This window comes from Chiloscyllium punctatum, chromosome 37 (genome assembly GCF_047496795.1).
Source record: "Chiloscyllium punctatum isolate Juve2018m chromosome 37, sChiPun1.3, whole genome shotgun sequence".
In the NCBI taxonomy this organism is placed as follows: Eukaryota; Metazoa; Chordata; class Chondrichthyes; order Orectolobiformes; family Hemiscylliidae; genus Chiloscyllium; species Chiloscyllium punctatum.
In genome coordinates, this window is record NC_092775.1 from 64,017,570 (window position 1) to 64,039,483 (window position 21,914).

At 38.2% G+C, this 21,914-nt stretch overlaps 1 protein-coding gene across 4 annotated transcripts in view; it reads right to left on the reverse strand.

The window, feature by feature from the left end:
- Positions 1 to 12,661: 12,661 nt before the first annotated feature.
- Positions 12,662 to 21,914, reverse strand: part of LOC140463166 (solute carrier family 12 member 5-like) — a 1,088,806-nt gene continuing 1,079,553 nt past the window's right edge. For all 4 annotated transcript variants that reach the window (XM_072556937.1, XM_072556936.1, XM_072556940.1 and 1 more), the window contains one exon: positions 12,662 to 20,712. In XM_072556937.1, coding sequence (XP_072413038.1) covers positions 20,621 to 20,712 — 92 coding nt within the window. In that variant the 3' untranslated portion in view covers positions 12,662 to 20,620. The remainder of the gene's footprint in view (positions 20,713 to 21,914) is intronic.

Consider the following 21,914-nt stretch of genomic DNA (forward strand, 5'->3'; position numbering starts at 1 on the left):
GTGGTGTTGTGTTTTTTCATTTTGAAATGCAAGGTTTAACTCTTCCAAACAGTCATTTTCGTGGATGTGGGGAGGGATAGGGAAGAGGAAAGGGTAGCAGCATGTCACAATAGTGGAGTGAGCAATGTTTTAGTTTAATAGCATTCAGCAGTACTAGTTATATGGGAGTGGATGTTTTCATGAACTGCACTTCAAAAATGTGCTAATTGTCAGGTGCTGAACATGGAATGCAGCATTATCCTCATACAAATTCAAACAGTCTTGCATTATCTCCTCTTGATCTGCATTAATTTTTGAAGTTGGGATGGCATAAGGAGTTTAAGAAAGGTTATGAGCCATTCTGGGGAGCAAGAGAGTGGATTAGAATTAAAAGTTGCAACTGTAAAAATGACTAGACAAAGTAAGCTTTTGCAGTACAGAGAATCTATTTAGATGTACTAGTTTAAATTGGCTCAATTGCTGGTTGAACAACAGATTTGCAAATTGAAAATTACAGAACCATTCATTGTACTTCAACACAAACTTGTTTTTTAAAATCAAAAGTGGCTAGGTTGTACCACTGCTGACCAGGCTAGCAAAGAGCAGAGTGCTGAAGGATATAACTGCTGGATTGGGCCTGTTTTTTTTAAGGAACCAAACTAACCATGATCTACTTGACCTTGTCCTCAATCTACCTCTAGATATCTGTCCTTTACAGTATCGGGTGCACCTATCGCACTGTCTTTATGGAGAGTAAATACTGTCTTCACATTCATTATGCTGCTACTACTGCTGTGTGGGACAGATTTAGAACAAGTCAAGCAATTTAGTACTGGGCATCTATGCGGTGGTGTGGGTGATGAGTCAATTGCAACTTGCTACTGACAATTTCTAACATTGTCATTATCCAACGTCCTGCCACTGTCACCAAGATTCAAACCATTTCAATTAAGAGTGCAAAATAGTATGTCAGGAGGAGCACAAAGCATACCTGAAAGGTGCCAATCTTGTGATGGTACAACATGGGACTAGTTTTGTAAAGCTATTGACCTCACTGCCAATATATTTATTTATCTCTTGGGTGTAACTTCTGCAATCCTGTCATGCCCATCATTAGTCATTACAGAATGAGAGAAGAAGCTCCACAAGAATCCCTATTTTGACTCATGGAGCTCAAGGCGAAGTGCCAGACAGTCTACCTCCACTTCTTGAGATCCCAAATAGGGCAGATTCCACTGTTTACCTAATACAATTCACTCATGGCTTAAGGTACTGACTGCTACAGAAGTCATGGGCCCTGACAACTTTCTGGTAAAAGTAAAAGGTTTGTGCTGCAGAACTTGAGCCTAGATAAGATGGTACAGTATAGTTAGAAGTCTTGTAGATGCTTGACAATGTGGAAAATTGTCCAGAAATGATATTCTAAAACGGCAGGGCAAATGAATCCTGCCCAATTATTACTGCATCAATACTAGGAGATAATCATATTTAAAGGCATTAGCATCACTGCATGTGATTACTACAGATCAGAAACTAAACTGGACCAGCTGTTTGCTTCTTGTAGTCACAATATTTAATCAGAGGCTCTGAATTCAATAGTAAGTGCTTTCCTGGATGGTTGCAACAGAAGCTTTATGTTATGCAGGGCAAGAATACACAGTTGACTAGCACTCCATCTAACAACTTCAACATCCACCGTCTCCACTGATGAGGCACAGTAATATCAGTGCATACCATACAATATACTTAGCAAGGCTCATCTTACACAGTTTACCAATGCCTTGACCACCTATAGAATGTAAAGTCATGGTCACACAGGGCTGTTCTATAATTAAACATATCTGGTAGTGCATTTACACAGAGGATCACCATATTTTAGGCAGAGGTTGAGAAGATGAGCTTCGTGGTAACATGTTGATGTGGGAATCAAAACTGCATTATATGTTATTTTGCATCACAAGCCAGCTGTCAGTGACTCTAGAAGGGCAAGGATTGCAGGTGCATGGGAACTCCATCACCTGGAAGTTGCCTCGTCCTGACATGGAACTATATTCGTATTCTGCTATTTCTCCTTGGTCAGTACTCTGGAATACTGCTTAACATGTTAGTGTCCCCAACCGCATAAACTGCAGCAGTTCAAATGGCAGCTCACCACAGTGTACTCAAAGGATGATTTAAGATGAGGCAATAAATGCTGGCCTAACAAGTGATGCCCACATTCCAATGGAGAACTGTCAACTGTCAAAGTAGGTAAAAACAATGATTGCAGATGCTGAAAACCAAATACTGGATTAGTGGTGCTGGAAGAGCACAGCAGTTCAGGCAGCATCCAACGAGCAGCGAAATCGACGTTTCGGGCAAAAGCCCTTCAGGAATAAAGGCAGTGAGCCTTGTCAAAGTAGTGCAATTCATTTGTTAGCAAGCCAGCAACAAGATATTTTAAGTCTGGCAATACAATTGCTATTATCATCATTACAGATGCACAAAGGAAGCAAATCTAAAGCTGAAGAATTTATGTAGTATAAACTAGAACTTGAAGTTTGCAGCCACTTATATTTGTAAACAAGGGCTGAATCTTAAATGCTTTTTGACAATGACATTTTTGTCAAGTTTCATGCCTAGTTTCTCTGTGAGACCTAGCAAGTTTGTTTCCGCGACTACCTCGTCTACCCTTGTGGTGCGCCTCTTGCCCCATTCTATCATTTTCCATACAAGTCACCACTGGTGGTATATTGTGAACTGGAACAGGATCTTTGGCATTAATACTACCTTTGAAAAGACATTCTGCCCCAGGCCAAATGCTGTCAGTTCAGAGATGCCTCGCTCAGATCCTGATATTTGCCCCAGATGTGGCAGAGAAGGGAAAATTGATAAAGGGAAAAATTACTTTACAACAAGTAACCTGGGATATCCTGCTGGGGAGGGTAGTGCAGGCACAGGACATCCCGTTTATTAGGATCACCAGAGGAGGGCACAACATTAGACTATGCCAGGAGAAAGTGAGGGCTACAGATGCTGGAAACCAAAGTCAAAAAGTGTGACGCTGGGAAAGCACAGCAGGTCAGGCAGCATCCAAGGGGGAGAGTTGATGCTTCAGCCTTAAGGCCTTCATCAGAAATGTGGGGTGCTGGGCGGTGGTTCCAAAGGGGCTGAGAGATAAATGGGGCTGGGGGCAAGGTAGCTTGGAAGGCAATAAGTAGATGGCGGGGGTAATGGTGATAGGTCGGAGAGGAGAATGGAGCAGATAGGTGGGAAGGAAGATGCAACAGGTAGGACAGCTCAAGCGGGCAGTGCCGATTGGAGGTTGGATCTGGGATAAGTGGGGGGAGAGGAGATGAGCAAACACGTGAAATTGACATTGATGCCATGTGGCTGGAAGGACCCTAGGTGGAAGATGAGGTATTCTTCCTCCAGGCGTCAGGTGGCTTGGATTTCACTGTGGATGCCCTTGGCAGAGTGGGAGGGGGAGTTGATGTGGTTGGCCACAGAGCGGTGGGGTTGTTGGGTGTGTGTGTCCTTGAGATGTTCTTTGACACGTTCCGCAAGTTGGTGTCCTGTCTCCCCAATGTAGAGGAGACCACTTTGAAAACAACAAGACGTTGGAGATGACGTGTGTGGAGGTGCAGGAAAATCTCTACCGGATGTGGAAAGGTCCTTTGGGGCCTTGGATGCAGGTGAGGGAAAGGAGGTGTAAAACCGACATGGACCTAATGAGGGACTCCCTAATGTGCACCCCCCACCCCTGCTGAAGGGTTTATGCCCAAAACGTTGACTATCCTGCTCCTCAGATGTCTGACCTGCTGTGATTTTCCAGTGCCACACTTTTTCAATCAGACTATGCCAGCCTGGTCCAAGGTTGCTGCCTGGGTCAGTGCAGTAATGTGGGAAGAAGTTTATCTTCACCAGTGTAAGTACAGATACAAATCCTTTATCCGAAAAGCTCTGAAATCCGAAGTTTCTTGCGTGAATTTATTTCTCCATAACAATGTTGTTTGGCGTGCAAAGAGTTAAACCAACTTCACACCCGCTCAACCCATGTCACTCAGATGTGATGTGGTGGTGTGGCCCAGCACTGGCAGGCATCAATTTTGTCTCAGTCCTCGTACTTACAGGTGTGTCTGCTGTTCGGTAAGACTTTTTATTTCATTGAGAAACTCATATTCGAAAATCAGAAAAATTCCATGTTCTGAAAATCCAGCTGGCCCGAGGGTTTCGGATAAAGGTTTGTGTATCTGTACTACCACTTCTTTTCTAATACCGCACACTAAACCACTTGATGAAGGTGCAACACTCTGAAAGCTAGTGCTTCAAATAAACCTGTTGAACTATAACCTGGTGTTCTGTGATTTTTAACTTTATACACCCCAGTCCAGCACCTCTAAATCACTCACGTTATATTTGCTAAAGTACCCATCACTTGCTCAGACTCATGTTCTAGCACCCTCACCAATGCCTGCAATATCTTCCCTCATTTGCTGTTACTCTCTCACTCAGACCATCTTTAACCCTGCATACCTTCTGACTGCCTGCTCATTTGGTCAGGGTACTTCCCTACTTGTTATGGTTGTGGTACCTACTTTTCATCAATTAATACATTTAATGGTAAGATCCTTGGGACTGTTACTGAACAAAGAGACATGGAGTACAGGTAGACAAGATAGTGAAGAAGATGTTTAGTATGCTTTCCTTTCTTGGCCAGAACATTGAGTATAGGAGTTGGGAGGTCATGTTGCAGCTGTACCCGACACAAGTTAGGCCACTTTTGGAATATTGTATGCAATTCTGGTTTCGCTCCTATAGGAAGGATGTTGTGAAACTTGAAAAGGTTCGTAAAGGATTTGTAAGGATTTTGCCAGGGTTGCAGGATTTGAGCTATAGGGAGAGGCTGAATAGGCTGGGGCTGTTTTCCCCAGAGGATTTACAGTGAGATGCGAAAGATTTAAAAGGGACCTCAGGGACAACCTTTTCACGCAGGGGATGGTGTGTGTAATGAATGAGCTGCCAGAGGAAGTGATGGAGGTTGGTATAATTACAATATTTAAAGGTATCCAGATGGACATATGAAGAGGAAGGGATGGGGGCCAAATCCTGGTAAATGGGACTATATTAATTGAAGATATTTGGTTGGCATGGGCGAGTTGGACCGAAGGGTCTGTTACTGTGATGTGCATCTCTATGATTCTATGAGAAAGACCTACTCCCACTCCCCCACTGACCCCACCCCTTCTCATCCTAGGAAGAAATCAGCCCCCAACAAGGCAGAAAGTGTCAAGACAGATGTTGGGCTGCCCTAAATTTGGCTCGCCCTTTATACAGAGAGGATCTGGTTCTGACTGTCCAGCATGGCTGGACCAAGTCCCTGAACTTGTACTGGAGGCTGCTCTTTGAAAGTTATCACCCTTTCCTTGATTGAGGACTGCTGACACCTTTGACAAGCATCTTGGTTTTGTATCTATGCAAAAAGATTTGGCAACACACCAATTCTGAAAATCGTGTCTCTGGCAGGAAAACAAGGCAGCAGGGATGCTGAGAGTTTTAAGGTAGGGGCTGACAGAGGAAGCAAACAGCCCAGAGATGCAGCATGGTCCTCTCTCTGAGGTGGGTGCTTATTCCTAGTGTTCGAGTACTACAATGATAGTTGCTATTCCATCCTGAGTTGCAGCATTGAATAACAAAAGCATACCATAAGTGGAACAGAGATATGCCATGCACCTTTGACATATGTGGGATGCCATTGTCTATGAAAGTGATTGGTACCCACGTTGTGAGCCATCTGATGTTGGTGCTTGGTGTCCAACATGGTGATCCTTTGAAGCAATTGGCAAGCTGGAGTTGCCAGGTGATTTCCCTGTTGAGAATTGTCAATGTGTGGGAGAAAGATCTGCTACCCTGCCCACCTACAGCATGACCATATAAGCAGGCCTGCAAAACACAGAAATCAAGCTGCCAACACATACAGAACACCCCACAATGCCCTAGTGTTGGCCAAACATGCTAACAAAGAAACCAGATATGGCCAAGCTATTTCCAGACCAGAGAATACACTTCCCAAACAACCTTCACAGTAAAGCTCCCAGCCCTGATTTGCACTGTGGTCCCAATAGCCTTAAGGACAGGCTTAATTTCATTGAAACCGATACTGCATTAAAAAGAGGCAGGCTGAGAGACCCCAGAAGATTTTGCTCGCAGGAGGAACAGCACTTTCTGCTTGGGGAAGAGCATTCTGTCCATCTATGCAGAGGATCAATTCTGTGTCAGCCTGGTCAATTCCTCTTCCGTGATATTGCTTTGTTTAATAAACCGCTCGCCAAGTTCACCCAATCCTCATTTGTGGTCTCTGATTCATTAGGCTGAACTTCTCTAACACAATGTCCTTGCAGTGGATACTAGGACAGAAAGTGAGATTTCTCGCCACTGTCTTTGTGAACCTTATTTCAATTTCTGGAACTTAGCTAAAAAATGCAATGATTTGCTCCAACCATCGAGAAGGCTTCGCTGGACTTCTTGCATAATGTTACCAAATTGCTCACCATAACACGTCATTCAGACCCCTATAAGGTTCTGCTCCAATGTTAGATGTGGCTGAGAATGATGCTGTCTGAATTGACATTAATTGTGAGCCAGTCAAGAATTCATTTAATCTGATTTTTATATTCTTAATTATGAAATGTATGCATACAAAATTAAATTAGCGAAACTTCCAATTTGAATCACCAGAAGAGGTGATGGACCACTTCATTATTCTTGGATCAGATTATAGAACCTGACTGTTAAATTTTAATATTTAACAAATCAGCATTTAAGCATGAAAATTTATCTTATTCTTTTTACAAATTGGAATAATTGCATGTGCCATTATGTTGATTTTAGTTGTAAATGTTTTTAATTGACCTGTTCAGATAGATTATTATACACTTTTGCTAAAAAAAGGGACTTGAACCTGGACACCTCTGGCTCAGAGGTAGGGGCACTACCATTATACGATAAGAACCTTTGGTTATAATTGTATGATTAGTTTAAATGTGTAATGAGACATGTAGAAGCTGCTGCAGTGTGCTGTAGAACAATTAATTATGTTTGGGTATTAGTGAGGTTTATTGGGTGAAATGGGCTTTTCATCTACTTGAGTGCTTTACTCTTACACCTTTGCTTCTCTGTCAACTGTTTGTAACTACACTATTCTGTGATACATTTTGCAAAAAAAGTTAGAAAAATTGTGCATGACTGCTTTCCAAAATGGAAAATCAGATGAGTTTTGATGTTATGGGTGGCATAGTGGCTAACATGGCTGCCTCACAGCACTAGGGACATGGGTTCAATTCTAGCCTGTAGTGTTAGGTGCATTAGTCAGAGGGAAATGGGTCTGGGTGTGTTACTATTTGGAGGGCCGGTTTGGACTTGTTGGGCTGAAGGGCCTACTTCAACACTGTAGGGAATCTAATCTTAGGTTTGTTGCCAGTCATGAAATGCTCACTAGGCTGGAGTATACTGCAGATTTTACTGAGGAAGACTCCATTTAAAGAGGTGCATCATAAGATTGCACTAATAAGTACCAGTTGATTTTTAAACTCAGCCAAATGTATGTGTTGGCTAGTAAAATAATGTTTGTTTTGGTACTATTAGTTCACAATATTAATCATGCAACAAAATTAATGAACTTCATTTGAAATAATAATTAATCTTGTCTGTGAAATAATTATTTAGAAATGTACAACATAGATGGTGCACAGAACCTGCCTCACCCAGACTGCTGTTTTTGGTCCAAAGTTCCTCATCCACAGGTAACTTTCCCTTAATAAATGATTTAAGCTTAGACTATTTTTTCAGCTAAATCCTTTGAAATCCCAAATAAAAGTATTAAAGAATTACCTCATCTCTCCTATAGTGCTTGTCACAAATTTTAAATATGACTTTTGGTTATCTATCCACATGCCAGAGAAAATAATTTTGGTCTTGGTTATCAGAACATCTCATTACTTTAAACTTCAATCAAGTCATCTCTTAACCATCTTCATTTCAAGGAGAATAGTTCTAATCTTCTGCCAGAGCAGTCACCTCTGCAATTGCAAACCTTTTATTTTTTCCCCATAATATGGTGGCTGGAAGGAACAGTATTGTAGCTGAGGCCTAAAACTCAGTTTAAATAAATGAACTAGACTCAGGTGTCGGAGCAGAGTTGTAAAGTTCATAGACAATGCAAACTTGGCAAAACAATATGCTTTTCCAAACATTAGGGCCTTAGCCCATTTTCTGCTGTACCTTCCTCCTCAGCTGTTTCCTTGGTAGGTTTTCTCAGTGATGGCTTGCCACTGCCTTCCAATCTTAGAGACATGACAAATGCCTGCTGTTCCTACTTCCTGCTAATAGCAATTTTATATTCCATTCAGACCATGTGACTTAACCATCTGTCAATAGTGTTAAATTTTTCAAATATTTCTTCTCTATCACAATACTACCTGTAACTATGCTCTCCTCTTCATATTTTTTGAGATGATGTGCAAAGTATTCATTTAATACACCTCCTCTGGCTCTGCATGAGGATTCGTCTGAATCCTCTTCAGGTCCAATTGTTTACCCAGCTAACTTATAATTAAGGTTTCTGAAAAACTTCAGGGTTCAATTTAATGTTGACTACCAACCTGAGCTCATAACCTGTCCTTTCCTTAACATTTTCAATTTCTTCTTTATTTTCCCTAATCTTTCCAGTTATTAATTGAGTTAGGCTTCTGTCTTTTGTCATTCTTTTAATTGAACATTAGCTTTGGATACTCCTCTTTTCAAACTACAGGTAGAAGATCCTTTATCCGAACATGTAAAAACTGAAAAGTTCCGATATCCGAAGGTTTTCTTGTGAAGTTTTTTTCTCATTAACAAGTTTGTTTGGCGAGCAAACTAACTGCCAAAGAACTGAAGTCGATACCCACTCGATCCGTGTCAGTCAGATGTGATGTGGAGGATGGGGTGTGGCCAAGCACCAGGGGCCTGTTTTTACTTTGAAGTCCGCTCCTCTGGTAAGATTTTTAAAAATTTCACCATTAAATTTCACTTATTCTGAAAACTGAAAAATTCCAAATTCCGAAAAACAGCTGGACCGAGCATTTTGGATAAAGGATTGTCTACCTGTAGTACATACATTTACCATTGTAACAGCTTCTTCCATGCATCCCTTCCATGGTCCTGAAATTAACTTCCTCAGTAACAGGTTTTTCCAAACTAGCTGTTTTAAGTACCACCCTAAATCATTGAAATTACCCTTACACAGTTCAGCTATGTTTTACCACTGACATTTTTGAGTCTTTCCATAAATTTCTAATTTGAATTACATTCTGGTCATGAGGTGATAGCTCCTAAATCTCCACAAACCCCACTTCATTTTCCAGAGCCTGATTCAATATTAGTTTTCTGTTAGACTAGAGATAGAACGATCAAGAAAAAGTATTCAGTACCCAAAGTATAAATTTCTCTTCATCCTATACTTGGAGTTATTATTTCCAATCTAAATTAGGATAATTAAAGTTTCCTAATGCTTTTCTATTAATTGTCCTCATGAAACATCTTTGGATGTTTTGCTATGTTCAATATGCTATATAAATACGCACTGTATTTTTGATATGCATCTTTAAAATTAGCCAATAAATTTACTCATATGCTTTGCAATATTTTATTACGGTTAAAGGAACTTCATGGATACAGGTTGCTATTGAATGCTGAATGTAATCCAGTTGACTATGGAATAGTAACAGTTGATTCTACCCTATGCAAAAACTCACTTTCACCAATGTTCTACTAAATCTTCTTTGTTTTACACAGTCTGGTGTCGTCCTGAGCCATAGACTAAAATTTGTTGATGTTTACCTCCGAAAGAGAAGGTGGACTCTTTATGTTACAGAATAGGGAACATCAGGGGCATTAATCTTAAGCCTCAGATACAGCAATGTTTTTAGTTGTATGATATGAAAGTAAAATCTTAACCATGCAGGAACAAAGATTCTGTTTCCACTGTATGAATAATTGTGATTACAATTCCACTCTGAAGGAGTAATAATTCTGGATCAATCTTTGAAGAAGCAGGAATTCTAATCTAACTCTGTGAATTAATACTGTCTGAGGCATCAGTTTATAGTAAATAGTTTGCCTGCATTTATTGAAATTAATACTGATCTGGAATGAGAATCATGGAATGATTACAGCATAGAAGGAGTCAATTGAGCCTATTATACATGGCTGGCTGTCTGATGGATCACCACCAGCTGTTACTGAAGCTACATGTAGTTCTCGAGAATATGGAAAGCATCCTATATTTCAACAAGCATTCGAACACTCAAAAGGTCAACACTCTGGAATTCCTTTAAAAATTACAATATAAAACTTAACATACAAAAAGATTCACTTCCCTTCCTTTGGCACTGCTTAAATATAGGGAAATTAACTACATTTTTCAAAGATAATTTAAATTTTTAGTTTCCCAATTCCTTAGACTGATATCAAGATAGGGACACAAAGCCGCAATACCGGCCATTAAACTCACAGATTTCCAATGATATTTAATTTTTTTTTCACTTTTTCAAATTTAAGCTCCAGTTCCAGGCTATTGGGCTGTAGTAATTTGAGCGTTACTTGATACTGGAATAATAATTCTACTCCCACTCAATGAAGGAATTGTCATTTCTTCTCCAGAAGTCCAACATCACATATGCTAGTCTTCAGTCAGTTTGATTCATTCCATATGCTATCTGGAGGCACTGGATACTGCAAAGGCAATGGGCCCTTGCACCATTCCATCAAGAATACAGAAGACATATGCTTCAGAACTTGCAGTACCCCTAGCCAAGCTATTCCGGTAAATCTACAACCTGCTCAGTGTTGTTCAGTTTGGGTTCTGCCCGGGCTACTCAGCTCCCAATCTCATTACAACCTTCGTTCAAACATGGACAAAAAAGCTGAATTCTAGACATGGAATGGGACTGAAAACCCTTGACATGAAGGTGGCAGATAACTGAATGTGGCTTCAAGGAGCCCTGACAAAACCCAAGGTGATAGGAAGCACAAGAGAACCTGACCAATGATTGGAGTAAGACTTGTCACAAAGGAAGATTGTTGTCATTGTTGGATTGCTTCAGGACATCTCTGCAGGAGTTCCTTTTGAGAGTGTCAACCATCTTAAGCTGTTTAATTAACAATCTTCCTCCATCATAATGTCACTACACAAGACATAAATACTTGGTCTTACAAAAGCAGGTTGGAGATTAGGAATCCTGAAGTACACAACTCACCATTTGACTCCCAAAACCTGCTCACCATCTAAAAGACACAAGTCAGAAGTGTGATAGAGTACTGCCCATTTACCTGGATGAGTGCTCCAACAATACTCAAGTAACTTGACAACATTCAGGACAAAGCATCCCATTTGTTGGCACATCTACAAATATTCAAACCCTCCACCACTGATGCTCAGTAGCAGCAAGGTGTATCATCCACAAGATGCAGTGCAGAAATTCACCAAGGCTCCTTAGAAAGCCTCCTCCAAACACATGACCACTATCATTGAAAAAGACAAGGACAGAGGGTATCTAGTGACACCACCACATGCACATTCCCCTCCAAGCCATTCATTATTTTGACTTAGAAATATATTGTCATTCCTTCAGTGTCAATGAGTCAAAATCCTGGAACTCCCTCTAATGGCATTGTGGATCTACCTAAATTAAATGGACTACAGCAGTTCAAGAAGACAGCTCAGCACCACCTTTTCAAGAGCAACTAATGTTGGACAGTAAATGCTGGCACCATGAATGAGTTTTAAAAAAATTAATATTGAGTTTGCACGTTCTTCCCGTGTCTGCGTGGGTTTTCTCCGGGTGCTCTGGTTTCCTCCCATAATCCAAAGTTGTGCAGGTCAGGTGAATTGGCCATGCTAACTTGTCCATAGGTGCATTAGTCAGAGGGAAACGGGTCTGAGTGGGTTATTCTTCGGAGGGTCGGTGTGGGCTGGTTGGTCAAAGGGCCTGTTTCTACACTGTAAAGAATCTAATCTAATATCCTTCTAAGCTCATTTTGAAACAGTAATGTATTGTGCCACATTTTGTGAAGAAACAATGATTTTAGTTCCATTCCAAGATTGGAAACTAATTCTATTCCAACCAATGAAAGGGCAACAGGCTTCAATTTCATATGATTTGAAACAGTGATGTCCAGTCCCAACAAGTAGTCTTTAATGGTAACTAACTGGATTGATTCAATTTGTAATACATTGATGGAAAGAATATAGAACAAGGATAGGTTAATGTTCGAGGATTAATATATAATTAGCAAAGGAATGGCAAAGTTCTAAAACAATTAAAAGTTCACAAATACCGATATCTCATTTCCTCTGACAAAAAATGCAATGTTTTTGAAATTAAATGCTACTGTACTACAAAATCTTGCATTCACATAGGTTTTATCAATTAATTAGCACTCTTAAATGAGACTTGTAACCTATTCAGGAGGATTCTGAAGAAAGTCTGACATTGTTCCTTTTTGACTAAATCATGACTGAAACAACTCAGATGTATTAAATTTGCCACAATAAATATTCTAAAGAAACAGCATTCCTTCTTGCTGACTGTCTGTTTACAAGTCACATGAATGTCATCAAGCATAAACAACTATGCAACATTGTAATTATTTCAGCTTTTCAAAATTAGTATTTGACAGCCTTTATTAAAATGTGCAGATCCATTTATGTTCTGATAATTTTCTTACAAGTTGAAAAATACATGCATTCAACCTTTGAACAATAAGATGTACCACAGCACAGAAATACACATCAGGGACTACAAAGGCATTCAGACTCTTAAAGTCCTCTTTACATTAACTAATTCAAGAGTGAAAATACTCAAATACAGTGGAAAAATATACAAGTATGATTATCAATGTATGCTTTATTTCTTAATATTTTAAATGCATCTTTTTGTACATACCATTGAATTTGGATCTCCAATTATAAAGAAATAGTATGTCTTTTCTTAGCTTGTCTTGGCAATAGTTCAGAATTATAGAACAAATCACACTTTAATCAAATATATATCCCTTCAATAATACTTTGGAGTAAGGATCCTAGAGTAGAATGATTGTGTTCATTCACTACAGAATTACATAAAGGTTCAGACAACATAGAATCCAAAGTGTTATGTTTTGAGGAGTCAGTGTTCCAAACATTGGCACTTTTTTTTTTCTATAGGACATTTAGGCATTTTTAAAATCTGTATAATTATGGTTCTTATTATTGATCTGCAGCCTGTTAAGCAAACAACTCTAAGGATTTGAAAGAAGTCACTTTCTTATTGCAGGACTTGAATATTACAGAAAAGAAGAACATTGCTGAAGATTTTTGATCTTGCACCAATCAGAATAAATTTGCAAGAATGCCAAATTTCAAGCAGTCACAACAATTTATATTCGAGGAGAAAAATGTGCTGATTGGTTGGTAAGTCAACTGACTGAAAGACGTGTTATCATTGAGAAATTAATAGTTCCCCTAAACCCCTGGTAATTCAAAAGAGGTGTGAGGCTTGGACATATTTCTTTTGTTTGCAGAGATGATAATCACACTATTACGTGAATTATTTATGCTTGTTATCAGTGGGGTAGTTTATACACAAGGAACTCTCCTCTGATGGAGTTAGTTGTATTGTTAACCCCCACTTCTTTTAATTCCTTACAGTGTGCTCAGACGACATGGATTTAATATTGGTCATACAGAATAAAAATCATGTTTAATATCTGTTAGAGAATTGCAATGATTACAGATCTTTGCAAAAGAACTTGTTCGTGTAATTAATAGAAATATTTGCTGCATTTTTCTAGTTGTTTTATTTGAGGCTTTTCCAGCCTAGTTCCCACTTGCCTTCATCAAACCAAATAGGTGTCTCACCACAAGGACCCAAGTTTAAATCTCTGCCAGTGGCTGGAGTTTGAATGGGGTATGGATTTTGACAATTCAAATCATTTCACTTACTCCATTTCAGTATGAAAGACAGAACCATTCCTCCCTATCTTTACCCAACTCTTTACAGATGCCTATATTACCTATTCCCACTTTACAAAATACTCAATGGATGCTTTGCTTATTTACCAAACAAATATGGGGATTAGATTGTAATAATGCAATACTTTTCTTTGTTCTGTAAAACCCTCAGTTGATTTGAACAATGCAGATAGCAGTACCAAGTCTTTTGGTAATTGGAACAGAGCTCAATGGCCATGTTCTTCACTGAGCAACTCTTTGCTTGGCGATTCCCCACGCCATAATTGCGGTCACCACCCTATCTCATACAACACATTGCTGTCTTTAGGCAGACTGTACATTTAGTTTGGAACTGCTATGTAATACATTAAAATATCCAATTCACAGACATAAAACCTGTTAAAATTTTCTTTAGGCTCGGCAAGGAGAACAGATATAAAATAGTCTTGACCATACTGAGGGCATGACAAAGATCCGATATACAATTATGTTTGTTTGGGAGCAATACAATGAATATAACGTGAATCAAAAGGAACATATTTTACTTTTGAAAGATACACTAACGTAGTTAAAATTGACTTGACCTAAAGGCATACATTAATCACATTTAACACAAGGAAGTTTGAATTTTGCGTATTATATTGTGTTCATAATTAGTTAAATCTGTGAGCTAACACCATCACTCCAAAAATGAAACATTGTGAGTTTAAACTTGAGTCAGTGCCAATGACGGTGCAAGTGGTGACTTATACATAGTTTTCTCCCTTCATTCCCCCTCTGTCAGACTGACTAAGTGATATAATAGTTTCAAGTCCCACCTGGTCCAGAGTGTGACATGATGTTTCTGGACAGGCTGCTTACAAATTATCTGTACTGGGTCAAACCTGCCTTGATGGCTACTAAAGCAGGCATTACAAATAATCCATTCATCATGCTATCTGTCTTAGTCACAGATCAAAGCAACACACCTTGGATCTTATATGGTTGACCAAAGGAAACAGCCATATTTAACTTAGATCAAAGATTGTGCTTAAAATATAGTTTTAGGTATATTTTTGTCCCCAGTTGAACTCTGACAGTGAGCATTCTGTGACTTAATAACCAATAGATTTATTGTTGATATGTTAGTCAACTCCTATATACTCTGAAGTCAATAACACTTTTTGATTGTAATTAACTAAATTAGCTAAGTGAAGAACATTGATTGATTAACAATACCTTGACCTTATGCTCCACCAGCAAATGTTCATTCTAGTTCAGATTGTTTTGTTCTGCTCAAATTCCTGGCCAGATCGTGATAAGCTTTTTAATTCAGTGTCTAATTTTAGAGATAATCTCGTTCTCTTTGGCTTACTTTTTACAAATCTATATTGATAACGAGTCACGTCAACGTACCCATGCCACACAGAGAATAGTCAGTCTAATTAAAGTTGTTGATAATATCAAAGCAAATTAGAATGGTCATGTGTAAACTTGAGTCAATGAGGACGGTTTGATGAGGATGTAGAGTTCTCCTGACACAGCAATCTTTGCTAGATAACACTGGGAAAATGCAGCCTATGCCTGCTAAAATAAGCTACCCAGTAAATACCTGTGGCCTTTAAAGAAACTGTTGTGTAATCAATTATGAGCTTTACTGTTCTGTAAAAGTTTTGAAATTACTGTTAGAGTTTGTAAATAGGACTGATAGAAATAGGCTAACAAAATGTATTTGCATATTGTGAGAATTGTCAACAGTTATCCATAAATTGTGTTACTTAGAGACAAGTAAAATAATTGTGTACACTGATTGAAACTGTGAATAAAATACCTTTGGGTAGTATTAGAGATAGGCCAGCAAACAGCTGAAGGTAACAACAGTATAGGCACTATTGGGCTTTGTCTGGTAAAATTCTACAGATATGGTGAGACATTAGATGGCACTTCTGTTTTACAGCTGCATTTAGAAACTTGCCTGCTCTATCTATCCAATGATGCTCTGATGTACCTGTAAAGAGAATTCCTGTAAAAGATAAGTATTTACAACAAATCGACAAATTGAACGGAAAGTTTCAAATTGAATTAAGGTAGAGTTTATTCAACTTGCCAGGGAAATGGATTACTTTTCGACAGTTTACATTCCAGGAACAACTTTACTATCTTTTTGTTTTCTTTAGAAAAAAGCTCCCGAGTCAACTGAATTACAATCACCATTTACAGACTCTAAGAAACTTTGACCGGGTGGTGTTCTCATTTGAAATTCTGAAATACTCTTGAATGATTTACCTCAATATTTCAAAACAAATTTGACATTAGCTCCTGTCTCCTTTGGTATCTGAATAACGTGGGGTGATGGGGGTTTTATACATTATTGTTGCTTTGTACATGATCAAAGCAGAAGGATTGTTGGTCAGGAATGTATCATTGTTGCTTATTGTCAATAGGGCACAATTGCAGTGCTTTCTAACTACAAGAAATCAATGATAATTCTGTCATTTATTGTTGAAGTTGTAATAAATTTAAGCAGCAATACTTCAATTAGATTGTGTTACATCTTTTGTTGACCTAAAATTTGTTTATGATACACTGAAGAATGCAAAGACAGTTTGATTGTGATTATTCATGTTGATATTGCTGGAAAAATATGACATATGAGAAAGGAATAGTTATTATCCAAAATAAACCAAAAAGCTCTAAAATTGTTTAAAGACCCAAATCTTGTTTCTTTGTTTTATTAAACTGTTCAAATCATGAACAATTATATGAGGAAACCACTGAGGAGTGTTTAAAAAAATGTTAGTGATTAAAGCGCTTTGGTGACACCATGTGGCCACAAAAAGCATGGCACCGTTTCTTAAATTCTTTGTCCAACAATGAACATTCAATTTGCTTCTTTTGACAAATACTTCCCTGGTGAAGGCAAAACATTAAAAATGAGATGGTGAGAAAAAATCTATTTGTCATTGATTTTTTTCTCAAAAGGAAAAGGAAAACTAGAAAATGCTTTAAGAGTTTATGCTATTTTATGTTTGCATGGTAATCTTCCACATCAAATGCTAAATGTCCTTATGTTTATCTCTGAATTACTGATCTTATTTCAAACCAATGTGTTTGAATGATAAATGTTTACTTTTTACAATTGCAATTGAATTGTAACACTGACAGACATGTGAATTCACCCCACCAGTGGCGATCATCACAGTTAATAATCTGTAAATATCGACAGAAAAGGGACTCATCCTTATATCCCCACCCAGTGTAAATGGAAGGCACACCAGATTGTTCCCCTAATGATCTGAGTTTGGTGGGAGCACTCTCCTCTAAATTGCAGGACTCCAAGATCTCTGGTTAGTTTCAGTGCTCCCTGTAATACTCCACATAAATATTACCTCTCCTAGGACCTCCTGTGTTAACCTCATGAATGGCAAACTCATTCCCTCTTGTGTATCTGTCACTATCATTTAAAAAAAACATTTATTAGAGTTCATTCAAAGAAACCATCAATAAGTATAAAGAATTGGTACAGGTCAAAAACTTTGGACTTTCAGGACCTCTTCATGGGAACACTAAGGCTTCAGGATCTCTGAAAACCAATTTTAACCTGTGGAGATTAGTAACCTCTGCTAGATCTAGTGCTCAATATGCCTTCTTCAGTAATTATTAGACATTACCAATTATTCAATGTCCTTCCTTTTCACACCAGTACTGAGCTGTGTTTTCCAGAAACTTTCATTCATCTCCTGTTGACGTGAGATTCCTTTATCAGCTTTTATTCATCAAGTTTATCACATTGTGTCGATTCAGACTGTCAGCCACAGCTACCAGTGTAATTCTTAATTGTGCCCTTTCTAATTTAAGTTTTGTTTAGACAGTATTTTCAGCTTGGAAGCGCAAGAGTAGAACACAAGTGTTACATGTATGTTAATGAAACTGGGGATTACAGAAGTAATTTAAAAAAAAACCTACAGAAAGAAGCCTTGATCTTGGTTCTGTGGTCACACTCTTGCTCCTGAGCCAGATGATTGTGAGTTCACATTGAACCCATAATCTGGGCAAACACATCAATGCAGTACTGAGGGAGAGCCATGGTAGCAGTGGTGCTTTCTTTCCAATGGAATGTTAAAGTGTGACTCTTGTCTTGCTGATGTTAAAACAAAGGGAAATTGGATAGGAAATTTGGGGCAATAGACCCGGAGGCTCATTGGGATAGAGAGGGGAATGGCACTAACTAGTTTGTTCCACAGAGAACAATAAACTTAGAGTCATAGAGATATACAGCATAGTAACAGATCCTTTGGTCCAACTCCTCCAAGGTGACTAGATATCCAAAATTAATCTAGTCCCATTTTCAAGCACTTGGCCTATATCCCTCTAAACTCTTCCTACTCATATACCCATCCAGATGCCTTTTAAATATTATAATTGCACCAGCCTCCATCACTTCCATACATGCATCACCCTCTGCGTGAGAAAGTTGCCCCTTAGGTTCCTTTTACATATTTTCCGTCTCATCCTAAACCTACGCCCTCTAGTTCTGGACTCAACCATCCCAGAGCACTTCATGGGCCAAGTGGACTGTCTGTAAAGAGTCTATCATTGCTCAGTTGCAATTAATTGTTTCAGTCTGAGATTTAAGGTCTACTTGTCTAGGCTAGAATTTAATTTTCACAATTTGCTTTGCCTCAGATTCAATTTTTCAACTTTGGTGTGATGGATTGACTTCCGTGATACTGTACCTCGACTAAACATGTGTCAGTTATGTTTTTGCCTTCGGTTTGCTCTGTACAGATTAGATATCTTGGTTAGAATTGGTTAGATTATGGTTGGATTCCCTGATTAAATGCACGGAATGGTTAAAAATTAAAAACCACAATTGTCATTTGTAGCAATACGGTAAAATAAATACATGTACAAAATTATCAAAGGGAAATGCTAAGAAGACACAGCCTTTTAATTCCTGTGAGCTAGCCACCAAAACCATCAATTTCATCTGATATGATGTCATTTAAATTTTTAAAAATATTTCAGTTAACTAGTCATACATTTGACACAACTCCAAAGTATGAATAATCAGGTTGCTATCTTATGGAAAGTAAACTGAGAAAGTAAATATCTGTTATACATGCTAATCATGTGCATTTCAGGGGTATTATTTAATACAAAGACTTTTCTAGTGGAAACGTTTCATTTCAGAATCTTGTAATAAATGAACGCATTATAAGTTCTCTAGGTTCGCACAGCAATTTGAGTATTATCACACAGCCCTTATTGCAGTTTACAGTAATTTGCTATTTATAGTTTAGTTAGAAAACAACTGTATATACACAACCTGCAATAATTGAATATTTCTTTAGTTTCAGGGTCAGTGAAAAATGTTTATCTGTGAAAATATATTCATATTGCTCATAATTATTTTTCGTCTTCATTTCCTGCAGATAAAACGTAATCACCACTTCTGTAAGAAGTCTAAGTATGTTAAAAAGAATGTTAATTTTATTTATTGATATTTTGAAATGCATGCTACAAAACTTGAGTTCTGAAGCAATATTTATTAGAGAATACACACCAGATTATGATGTGTGTAACAATAATGATTGGAGCATTTTCACATCTATTTAACAAGTCCAATTAATCTGTAGATCATTGGGGAACTATTGTCTCACTGAAACAAGCACAAACATTACAGTTACTCACACATCAGGAGGACGGTTATTATTTGTACTACTAATCTGTACAACCAAAACAAACACTAACATAGTGAAATAAAAATAAAGCATTTTGAACATTACATCTGCTAACCCTAGTTTTTGTTCCCCATATTAGATTTTATTTTATTTCATTTTTACTTTATTTGTATCTAATATACCATAGTCTATTTTACATAATTTCTTCAATACCCATTCCCCCACCACCCCTTACCGAAAAAATAGAGTTATTTTCCGCTTTTATTTGTCCCAGTTTTCCCTTTGGAAACAGAACCCACATTGAACAGATCAGCCTTGACTTGGATGAAAACCAATTCATAAAACCAGTTTGAATATTTGCAGATTAACAAAGCTGCATCACAGATGCATGCAAGTTAATCTTTCGCATGATGTCCTAGTGTGAAATATAGGAGTTCCAGCACTGGTGGATTATCCTGTTTGTATCTTTACAGCTGGACCATGGAATAATCTGGTCATGATGTACAAAGGGTTTAATTGTAATTTTTTTTCAGAAAGATTTTGTCCATTCATGCAAATGCTTCTGCTTTGAGTACATAGCCATACACCCTATAACTGGTTCCTTACACCTACAGAGTGTCCATGTACACTAACGATAGTTTTAAAAGTGTTCAGTGACCCTAAATGTTTTCTAATATTGCAATTTGAATGAAGGATTCCTAGGAAACATGAAGCATAGAAAGGACAACAATAAGCAAAGTCATTTAAGACAAGAAGAAGCTATGTAGGTGAGCATTCCCCTTCCTTGACTGTTCAGTGCTACTTCCTATCCTGTCATCAAAGAGAAACATTTTATGAAAACCGTTACCAGGAGCTGGATAGGAAGTCTTTTTAGCTGCATGGCAAACACTATACATTGAGAAGAGACTGGGAGTTGCTGATAAAAAGCTGTGATGGGTTCATTGCGCGAATTTTGGCAACGGTCTGGAGTTCAGGAGTAAATGGTGATGACTTCACGGCCCCCGCCACGAACCAACAGTACCCGGTCCAGACCTTCTGTCAACACCTCCAGGAACTCCATGTCTGCAACATTTGTCAAAGAAAACATTACCTTCTTCGACAAACATCAGATAATGCATTGCACAGATTTAATACTCCAAATTGTCTAGTGTGGACAGGTACAAATTAAATAAACAATTATCCATAAGCTTCAGCTCATTGACAATGCTGCTAACTGAAATCTTATCCACATGAACACCCTGTGCTTACCGATTTATATTTACTCTCCATCCAGTCAACCCTTGATTTTAAAATTCTCATCCTTGTTTCCAAATCCCTCCATGGCCACCCCCTCTCAATCTCTTCAACCTCCTCCAATCCTTCATCATGACTCTTTTGAGATCTCTGCACTCCTCTTGTTATAGCCTCAGTTTCTACCCTTGTCATCCTTGCCTTTAGCTTCTTCACCCAAAATTTCCTCACTAAGCTGTTTCATTTTCTGGTCTCCTTCTGTTCCACAAGATTAACCCCAAAACTTATAGCATTGAACAAATTTTGCTCAGCTCAGCTAATATTTCCGAAATGTTTTGCTGTCAATTTCAGTCTGATTATGCCTGTGTGAAATGCTTTGGGAAGCTGTACTACATTAAAGATGCTACATAAATAGAGAATGTTCTTATCAATATTTTACTTTGTCTTTCATAGGCAGACGAAGTGGAAAAAGTGCAAAGAGGAGGAGCATATCTGCTTAAAGATCAAATGGGATTATTGCATGGAGGCAGGGAGCATGGATGAAGTATTAATTATATATTATCCAACTGTTATTCTCAGGAAGGAAGATACTGCATTGTTCATCATTTAAAAAATGAGATCAGTCAGACATATGAAAGATTTAAAATTCATAAGATGAGGTATTACATAGACTGTCTGCAGTTAAAGTTGATAACATTCCAGAACCAGATAAAATCGGTCCAAGGATAGCAAAGGAAGTGAGATTGGATGTTGCAGAGACACCGACCATAATTTTCTATCATCCTTAGACTCAAGGGTGGTGCCAGAGGATTGGATAATTGTAAATCTTACATTTATTTAAAAGAAAGGTATGAAAATAAGCCCAGCAAATCCAGGCCAGTAGTTTATCTTCAGTGGTGGGAAAGCTTCTAGAAATAATAATTCAGAACAAAATTAACAGGCACTTGAACAAATATGGGTTAATTAAAGAAAGTCAACATAGATTTGTTAAGCTGAAAATGTGTTGCTGGAAAAGCACAGCAGGTCAGGCAGCA